Raw genomic sequence first — 10,132 nt, 5'->3', positions numbered from 1 at the left:
CCAAGTTTGTCTTTCTCCTTCTGGGATACTTCACTCAGAATGATCTTTTCTAGATCCCACCATTTGCCAGCAAATTTCATGATTTCCTCCCTTTTGATTGCTGAGTAGTATTCCATTGTGTAAAAATAACACAATTTCTGTACCCATTCCTCCGTTGATGGACATCTGGGTTGTTTCCAAGTTCTGGCTATTACAAATAAAGCTGCTACAAACATGGTTGAAAAAATGTCCTTGTTGTGTACTTGAGCAAATTTTGGGTATATACCTAGGAGTGGTATAGCTGGGTCTTGAGGTAGCACTACTCCTAATTGTCTGAGAAAGTGCCAGATTGACTTCCAAAGTGGTTGTACCAGTTTACATTCCCACCAGCAATGGAGGAGGGTTCCCCTTTCACCACAACCTCTCCAGCATGTGTTGTCCCTTGAGTTTTTCATCTTGGCCATTCTGATGGGTGTAAGGTGAAATCTCAGGGTTGTTTTGATTTGCATTTCCCTAATGGCTAATGAGGTTGAGCATTTCTTTAAGTGCTTCTCTGCCATTTGATGTTCCTCTTTCGAGAACTCTCTGTTTAGCTTCGTTCCCCAATTTTTTAATGGGATTACTTGGTTTGTTGCTTTTCTGCTTCTTTAGTTCTGTATATATACTGGATATTAGCCCTCTGTCAGATAAAGGGTTGGTGAAGATTCTTTCCCAATCTGTAGGCAGTCACTTTGTTTTGATGATGGTGTCCTTTGCTTTACAGAAGCTTTTCAGTTTCATGAGGTCCCATTTATTGATTGTTGCTCTTAGAGCCTGTGCTGTTGGTGTTCTGTTCATGAAGTTGTCTCCTGTGCCAATGAGTTCTAGGCTGTTCTCCACTTTTTTTTCCAACTGATTTAGAGTATCTGGTTTTATGTTGAGGTCTTTGATCCACTTTGACTTTAGTTTTGTGCAGGGTGATAAATATGGATCTATTTTCATTTTTCTGCATGTAGACATCCAGTTGGACCAGCACCATTTGTTGAATATACTGTCTTTTTTCCATTGAATGGATTTGGCTTCTTTGTCAAATACCGAGTATTCATAGGTGTGTGGGTTTATTTCTGGGTCTTCTATGCGGTTACATTGATCCTCCTTTCTGTTTCTATGCCAATACCATGGAGTTTTTATTACTGTTGCCCTGTAGTAAAGCTTGAGATCGGGGATGGAGATACCTCCAGATGATCTGTTGTTGTATAGGATCGTTTTGGAGATTCTGGGTTTTTTGTTTCTCCATATGAAGCTGAGAATCTTTTTTTCAAGGTCTGTAAAGAATTGAGTTGGTATTTTGATAGGAATTGCATTGAATCTGTAGATTGCTTTTGGCAGGATGGCCATTTTCACAATGTTAATCCTACCAATCCATGAGCATGGGAGATCTTTCCATCTTCTGATATCTTCTTCAATTTCTTTCTTCAGAGACTTGAAGTTTTTCTCAAACAGGTCTTTTACTTGCTTGGTTAGAGTCACACCAAGGTACTTTATGTTATTAGTGGCTATTGTGAAGGGTGTTGTTTCCCTAATTTCTTTTTTTTTATTACCTAATTTTTTTAATTTTTTATTAATTACACTTTATTCATTTTGTATCCCCCCATAAGCCCCTCCCTCCTCCCCTGCCGATCCCACCCTCCCTCCCCTTTCTGCATGCATGCCACTCCCCAAGTCCACTGATAAGGGAGGTTCTCCTCTTCTTTCTGATCTTAGTCTATCAGTTCTCATCAAAAGTGGCTGCATTGTCCTCTACTGTGGCCTGATAAGGCTGCTCCCCCCTCAGGGGGAAGTGATCAAAGAGCAGGCCAATCAGATTATGTCAGAGGCAGTCCCTCTTCCCATTAATATGTAACCCACTTGGACACTGAACTGCCATGGGCTACACCTGTGCAGTGGTTCCAGGTCATCTCCACGAATAGTCCTTGGTTGGAGTATGAGTCTCTGGGAAGTTCCCTGTGTTCAAATTATCTTGTTCTGTTGCTCTCCTTGTGGAGTTCCCGTCCCCTCTAGCTCTTACTATTTCCCACTTCTTACATAGAATTCCATTCACTCTGCCCATCAGTTGGCCATCAGGCTCTGCATCTGCTTTGACAGTCTATACTGCAGAAGCTTTCAGAGGCCCTCTGTGGCAGGTTTCAAGGTTGTTTCCTGTTTTCTTCTGGCTTTCAGAGGCCCTCTGTAGCAGGTTCTGAGGTTGTTTCCTATTTTCTTTTTCTTCTGATGTCCATCCTCTTTGCCTTTCAGGATGGGGATTGAACATTTTAGTTAGGGTCCTCTCTTTTGCTTAGTTTGTTTAGATGTACAGATTTTAGTGGGTTTATTCTACATTGTATGTTTATATGAGTGAGTATATACCATGCGTGTCTTTTTGCTTCTGGGACAACTCACTCAGGATGATCCTTTCCAGGTCCCACCATTTACCTGCAAATTTCATGATTTTCTTATTTTTCATTGCTGAGTAATACTCCATTGTATAGATGTACCACAGTTTCTGCATCCATTCTTCAGTTGAGGGGCATCTGGGTTGTTTCCAGCTTCTGACTATTACAAATAAAGCTGCTACAAACATGGTTGAGCAAATGTCCTTTTTGTGTACTTGTGCCTCTTTTGGGTATATGCCTAGGAGTGGTATGGCTGGATCTTGAGGAAGCACTATTCCTAGTTGTCTGAGAAAGCGCCAGATTGCTTTCCAGAGTGGTTGTACCAGTTTACATTCCCACCAGCAGTGGAGAAGGGTTCCCCTTTCTCCACAACCTCTCCAGCATGTGTTGTCCATTGAGTTTTTCATCTTGGCCATTCTGATGGGTGTAAGGTGAAATCTCAGGGTTGTTTTGATTTGCATTTCCCTAATGGCTAATGAGGTTGAGCATTTGTTTAAGTGCTTCTCTGCCATTCGATATTCCTCTACAGAGAATTCTCTCTTTAGCTCTGTTCCCCATTTTTTAAGTGGATTACTTGGTTTATTGTTTTCAGCTTGTTTAGTTCTTTATATATATTGGATATGAGTCAGATAAAGGGTTGGTGAAGATTCTTTCCCAATCTGTAGGCAGTCGTTTTGTTTTGATGACGGTGTCCTTTGCTTTACAGGAGCTTTTCAATTTCATGAAGTCCCATTTATTGATTGTTGCTCTTAGAGCCTGTGCTGTTGGTGTTCTGTTCAGGAAGTTTTCTCCTGTACCAATGAGTTCTAGGGTATTCCCTTCTCAGCCTTTTTGTCTTTTGTGTACAGTAGGGCTTCTGATTTTTTTTTGAGTTGATTTTGTATCCTGCCACTTTGCTGAAGGTGTTTATCAGCTGAAGGAGTTCTCTGTTGAATTTTTGGGGTCACTCATGTATACTATCATATCATTAGAAAATAGTGACACTTTGACCTCTTCCTTTCCGATTTGTATCCCCTTGATCTCCTTTAGTTGTCTTATTGCTCTGGCTAGGGACTTCAAGTACTATGTTGAAGAGGTATGGAGAGAGTGGGCAGCCTTGTCTTGTCCCTGATTTCAGTGGGATTGATTTAAGTTTCTCTCCATTTAGTTTGATGTTGGCTATAGGCTTGCTTTATATTGCCTTTACTATCTTTAGGTATGTGCCTTGTATCCCTGATCTCTCCAAGACTTTAAACATGAATGGGTGTTGGACTTTGTCAAATGCTTTTTTAGCATCTAAGGAGATGATCATATGGTTTTTCTCCTTCATTTTGTTTATGTGGTGGATTACATTGATGGATTTCCGTATGTTGAACCACCCTTGCATGCCTGGGATGAAGCCTACTTGGTCATGGTGGATGATATCTTTGATGTGTTCTTGCATTCGGTTTGCAAGTATTTTATTGAGTATTTTTGCATCAATGTTCATAAGAGAGATAGGTCTGAAGTTTTCTTTTTTTGTTGGATCTTTGTGTGGTTTAGGTATCAAGGTGACTGTGGCTTCATAGAATGAGTTTGGTAGTGTTCCTTCTGTTTCTATTTTGTGGAATAGTTTGAGGAGAATTGGTGTGAGCACTTCTTTGAAGGTCTTGTAGAATTCTGCGCTGAAGCCATCTGGTCCAGGGCTTTTTTTGGAGGGGAGACTGTTAATGACTGCTTCAATTTCCTTGGGATATATAGGGCTATTCAGTCTTTCTACCTGATCTTGGCTTAATTTTGGTAGATGGAATCTGTCAAGAAAATTATCCATTTCATTTAGATTTTCAAATTTTGTGCCATATAGGTTTTTGTAGTATGACCTAATAATTGTTTGGATTTCCACAGTGTCTGTAGTTATGTCCCCCTTTTCATTTCTGATTTTGCTGATTTGGATAGTTTCTGTCTGCTTTTTAGTTAGTTTGGCTAAGGGTGTGTCTATCTTGTTGATTTTCTCAAAGAACCAGCTTTTTCTTTCATTGATTCTTTGGATAGTTTTATTTGTTTCTAATTGATTGATTTTAGCCCTGATTTTGATTATTTCCAGCCGTCTTCTCCTCTTGGGTGTATCTGCTTTTTTTTTTTCTAGGGTTTTCAGTTGGGCCATTAAGTTGTTTGTATGTGATGTTATGAATTTCTTCTTGCAGGCACTTAGTGCTATAAATTTTCCTCTGAGCACTGCTTTCAATGTGTCCCATAAATTTGGGTATGTTGTGCCTTCATTTTCATTGAATTCTAGGAAGTCTTTAATTTCTTTCTTTATTTCTTCCTTGACCCAGCTGTCATTGAGTAGTAAGTTGTTCAGTTTCCATGTGCGTGTTGGCTTTTTGTTGTTTCTGTTGTTGTTGATGTCCAGCTTTAGTCCATGGTGGTCAGATAGTATACAAGGGATTATTTCAATCCTTTTGTATCTGTTGAGGATTGCTTTGTGACCCACTATATGGTCTATTTTGGAGAAGGTTCCATGCGGTGTTGAAAAGAAGGTGTACTCTTTTGAGTTTGGGTGAAAAGATCTGTAGACGTCTATTAGGTCCATTTGATTTAGGGATTCTGTGAGTGCTTTTATTTCCTTATTTGGTGTCTGTCTAGTTGATCTGTCCCTTGATGAGAGTGGGGTGTTGAAGTCTCCCACTATTAAGGTATTAGGATCAATGTATGATTTAAGAACCAGTATTTTATTTTATAGTATTTTATTTCTTCTTACTCTGGGCCTATGAGATGGGCCTTGGCATTTTTATCTACAGGAATTTAAGGCTCAGAGAGATGGACTGTACATTCCACATTTCTTCCTTATCAAAATGAGATTGACCTAAGTGACATTTTAGAAACTTATGTTTTTCACTCTTGAATACATGAGATGTTTAAGCATTCTTTCACCAGGAAATTTTAATATGAAGTTTTTTTTTTTCATTTTGTTTTAGGGTACTGGGGGGGATGTCAAAACTCTGCTATGCACTTGCTCTACTACTGAGCCATACTCTTAGTTCTGTATTTAATGTTTTTTTTTTCCCTTTGCTGTACAGATCTGAATGAAGTAGGGAGGTAGGGGACAGATAGGGAGGCCCTGAATCAAATTAGTCATACTTTTTAGCATCTAGTGTTCACAGTTTTTTTGCATTGATAACATGATTTTGACTGTCTACTCAGTATGTGATTATAAGATTGACCACAATTAATAAATCTAATGGGTTTTCTATTATTGGACACTGAGGTTGTTTCTAATTTTTGAATATTACAAACCAGGCTGTGATGAATATCCAACACACTAAATCTGGGCAGGTGCTGGCCACTGAGGTCAGGAGGAATATTTTTGAAACCTCTAAGCATGAAGTGCCTGCCAGTTGTTGTAACTGGAAGCGTTTTGGCAAAGGCTCAAAAGCTGGCTGATGCCAACGACTCTGCTCAAACCTTTAGGCCCTCCAGGGTCAGTACCCATTACCTAGCTCTTGTCCCAGAGTGTTCAGGCTGGCAGGGTCTTGGGGATCACTGAGCTATCACCCTCATCTCATATAAGAGGACTTGAGGCCTGGGATGGTCCTTTGGCCACCCAGTGCTGGGCAGAACCCTCCCAGCACCTGGACTCTTAAACTAGAAGCTGAGCTGTGCCATTTGGAATCTGCTCTACAAACTTCCCGGGCCCCTCCCACACCATACTACTTTCTGCTGAGGCCAGAGGGGACTTTAGGCACTTTTGCAAGTCAACTGAGCAGTCAAGGGAGGAGCGGCAGGGGCTGAAAGATGGTTTGATGTTTACCCTGCAGGAGACTGGACCTGCTCCACCCAGAACCCCTCTTTATGTTAAACCATGTGACATGTTTTATGGCAGTGACCCTGTATCAGGTCTGCCTGGCAAATCTACTTGGGATTTGAGCTGAAATAGAGAGTCTCTCACTCTTTTTAGAGCTGGCAACCTTCTTTTCTCCCTGGAAACCAGCTTTGGTAAAGGCCCACGTGTCCAGCCCTCTGTCCAGACAAGCCTGGGTGCGTTTGGATGCTAATGAGAGCCCCTCCTTCCCAGCTTGGGCCCTGATATAGCCTGGGGAATTCACACAAATGGTCTGAAATCTGCCCCTTCTTTGTTTTCCTTTCTGACTTAGAGCTATAGCAAACCTCTCACCTCCACCCAGACCTTGTTTATTCAACTGGGATAGATTTCACACCCCAAAACAGAATTCTTTCTCTGGGAGCCCCCTCCCTCATTCTGCACCACCATCCCACATCTCCCACCCAGGCACTGCCTGAATAATTGATGAGTCAAGGCAGGGCTTATAAAGGGGTCTCTAGGGAAAAAGCCAAAGGAGTGCTGAGGATTCTGAGAACTGAAAGAGCCTACAGCCTGTCTGGCTTGGTGTTCCAATGATGGACCCCGCTGTCCCTGATGCCTTGGCCACCCCTGATGCCCTTGCTGCTGCTCCCCCTCTCCCAGCCCCTGCCCAAGCCCCTGCCCTAGAACAAATCAATGAACAAGAAGCTTCTGGTAGTGAAAGGTAAGTGGAATTTGGCATTTGACAGCCTGAACTCAGGCTTAGGGAGATGGGGGCAGGAAAAGGTGAGATGGCCTCTATGGTGGTGTCCCTGTTCTCTTTGAAGGGGACAGACAGCAAAGAGCCACAGTCCTCCCTCTCTACCTTTGGCTTTTGGAATAGTTCACCTCATTTATCACTCCAGGTGATAAGAGGGGGCAGAGAGACTGTGAACATTGCCAATGCTAAAAGCCTAACCCTCATGGGCTGGTCTGTACAATTCACTGGGGGAACAGGAGAGGCTGCTGTGGAAATTAGGCTTAACGCAACCTGGACTATGGGCCCTAGATGGTGGCAGGTGACATAGAGTGAAAGGGCCAAAGTCTAAAGAGGCCTTTGGTTGGGGTGCTTACTCTGACCTGACCATGCTACAAGTTACCTATTTGCTTTTCCTTGCCTCTGCAAGTCTAGAGGAGAAGCAATGGGCCCAGAACCTGTCTGGACCCTTTCTCCAGCTAGGAACATGGTAGGTTTACATTCTCTACTACTTGATGTCAGAGGTAGGTATTAAGATACTCCCTATACAACAGCCATTCTCTCTTTCAAACATCTCATATTCATTTGCTTAAGCCTCTCCTTTGCACAAGGCATTGTATTAGGGGTTAAAAATTCAGATATGCCTATACATATCTTTTAGCTTAATGGGGACTCAGGCAGAAGATCACAAAACAGTGGTATAAGAGCAGTGATAACATTGTCGGAGTAGAGAGGAGGTGGTATCTGTTATAGCCTTGGCTCCATGGTAAGGAGACAAAAGGTGTCCTGGAGCAGATGGCTTGTGAACCAAACTTTGAAGAGGCCACTTCTGTGTTCAGGGGAAGCTTGTGTTTAGATTTCTTCTTTTGCAAACATATTCCTTCTCTTCACCATAGAGGAGCTTGTCTTTGGAGACCCTGGCTGCCTTCCATAAATGACCAACCAAGGCAGGTGAGAAATCTGGTGGACTGGGTGAGGGTGAGGCCTCCTATCACATTTGCATAGACACTTATGCCCTTGACCCTTCTCAGAAATCCCCAGACTCCAATCCAAAGTTGCCAATCTGGGGCAGAATTTTGCCAAATCTGCTACTATTTCATCCCCACAGCAACTCTGGGAGGAAGGCAGGGACAAGGTTTCCATGACAAATGAGACTAAGAGATCAAAGCATAGAGTGAGTAAGGGATCTGGGCTGGACTCACAGGCAGTGTGTGGTAGAGCTGGTGCTGGAATCCGGGTCTCATGGTACCTTACCCCATCTCTCTCTCACACTTTTACCTTAATGTTTTGTTCTTTAACAGAACTCTGTCCCCTGGATAGCTCCCAAACAGGCACTGAAACAGGGTCAGGAAGGAAAACAACCCCTATGACCCTTTCTACTTGTTTTTTAACCAGATCTAAGACAGACCCCTTGCTCTAGGGCAGGGCTGGGAGGTGGCTGGATTCCAAGAGAAGCCTAAAATATTTTGTAGACTGTCAGAACCTGCAGGTTTCTGACCCTTGATACGGGAGAAGCAGTTAAGCCACATGCTAGCTTTTGCTTTGGACAGACTGCTGGTGGGGTAACAGCTGCTGAGGCCACCAAGACTGACTCCCAGTTTCATCACCCTGTCAGGTAAGCTTCTGGTGTTCAAGTCTGAAATGTGACAGTCACAAGCACTATGTATGCTCATGACAAGGCCATGATGCAGGAGGAAAGAGGCCATGGGACTTAGTTAGTCGAAGTGACTTTCCCCAGAGGTCTTCTCTGTCACTGAACTCTAAGGAAGAAATCCTTTGACCCCCACCAATGAAAGTTTCCTTAGTAGGAAAAGAAGGACTGAAGGATGGAGTGGTTAATGGTGACCCACCCTGTACTGCAGCTCTAGGCCGGTCATAGGTGATGTTCCTTCCTGGAACCATTTTGGAACAATTGCAGAGGTTCTGTGACGAAGCCCCTTTCCTTTCCCTCTCAGTCCTTTATTGTAGCTAGTGACTTGATTCTTTATTGGCCTTACTGGTCACTACATTTGAAAGTTGCCTATGTTAGGTTTCTGTTGCCTAAGTTGCCTAAGTTCTGTTTCTTCTCTGTCCACAGGCTCTTCTGGCCCAAGTCTCGCTCCTTAGACTACATGTACAGTGCTGGGGAGATGTTGCTACAGAATTTCCCTGTCCAGGCCACCATCAACTTATATGAGGATTCTGACAGTGAAGAGGGTGAGAAAGACAAGGAGGACAACGAAGATGAAGAGGTCAATGAAAGAGGACCAGAAAAGTGTGTGAGGGTACCAGAGGCCGAACCACACCAGGCCACAGCTAATTATCCTAACCCACCCCTGACCTGTCCAAATTGAAGCAGTCCCAGTTATGCTTGGCAGGTTTCCAAAGGCATTGATTAGCACAGAGTCTCCAGGCATGGTTTTTCTGGACTCAAACCAGTGTCCTCAGGCTGTCTAGCTCACCCTGGTTTTTCTGATCAGCCTGACAGTCTAGACCTCTGATATGCTCTTGTCTGGGCTGTTCTTGTGCCAACAGTAGGAGGTTCCTAAAACCTGTTGTGAAGACCAGATTTGTGAAGCCCTCAGGAAGTAGAGCAAGGCCGGGGATGCCTTTGTATAAGAGAGCAGTCACTACCCAAGGACCTTTGATTTCCCAGTTTTCAAAGACACCAACACCAGATCCAAGAAAAAAGGAAAGGGAAGGGAAGGGAAGGGAAAGGAAGGAGACATCTTGAGAATTTGTTTCTCTGGGGACCTTCGTCCTACTTTGCCTACTATTCATTCAGACTGGGTGTTAGCCTTAGATTCATTGGGAAAAAAATAAATGGTATGTTTGCCTTTTTCTTGGAATTGTGTTGATTTCTTAACTGAACTCTGCCCGTGTTTTGAAGCCATAGGCAGAGGGTCAGAGATTAACTCAAATCCGATCCATTGCTCTATCTGGGGTCAGATGACAAAATTTTCTCTTCTGAAAATGTAATGATGGGGACAGATTTTCCAGGCCAGGTCTTCTTGGTTCAGTTGTGAAATCAGGTTTAATTAAACTTCAAGGGCATCTTAGAAAAGGAAGGATAAAGCCCCCCACCCCCCGCCAGGGCAGCTTGGGAGTTGTGGGTAAAGAATGATGACTCGGGTAAAGGAGAGAGGTGTTTTCTCATTTAATCTTTGGGGGCTGCTGTTCCTATGAGGAGGCACACTTGAACACCCAATAAATCCTGTCAGTTGTATCTCTTTGGTTCCCTCAGTATCT

The 10,132-nt window shown here is 43.1% G+C and overlaps 1 protein-coding gene across 1 annotated transcript; it reads left to right on the top strand.

Moving 5' to 3' along the window:
- Window positions 1–6,764: 6,764 nt before the first annotated feature.
- On the top strand, window positions 6,765–9,707 carry Ripply1 (ripply transcriptional repressor 1). Its single transcript, XM_055618379.1, has 4 exons — window positions 6,765–6,892; window positions 7,801–7,855; window positions 8,455–8,519; window positions 8,982–9,707. Exons 1-4 carry the CDS (start codon window positions 6,765–6,767, stop codon window positions 9,235–9,237), a joined length of 504 nt encoding a protein of 167 aa, XP_055474354.1. The 3' UTR covers window positions 9,238–9,707.
- The last annotated feature ends 425 nt before the right edge of the window (window positions 9,708–10,132 follow it).

This window comes from Psammomys obesus, unplaced genomic scaffold (genome assembly GCF_907164565.1).
Source record: "Psammomys obesus unplaced genomic scaffold, mPsaObe1.curated_primary_1811, whole genome shotgun sequence".
Taxonomy (NCBI): Eukaryota; Metazoa; Chordata; class Mammalia; order Rodentia; family Muridae; genus Psammomys; species Psammomys obesus.
The sequence above is the reverse complement of the archived record's forward strand: the minus strand, read 5'-3'. Positions and strand labels throughout refer to the sequence as shown.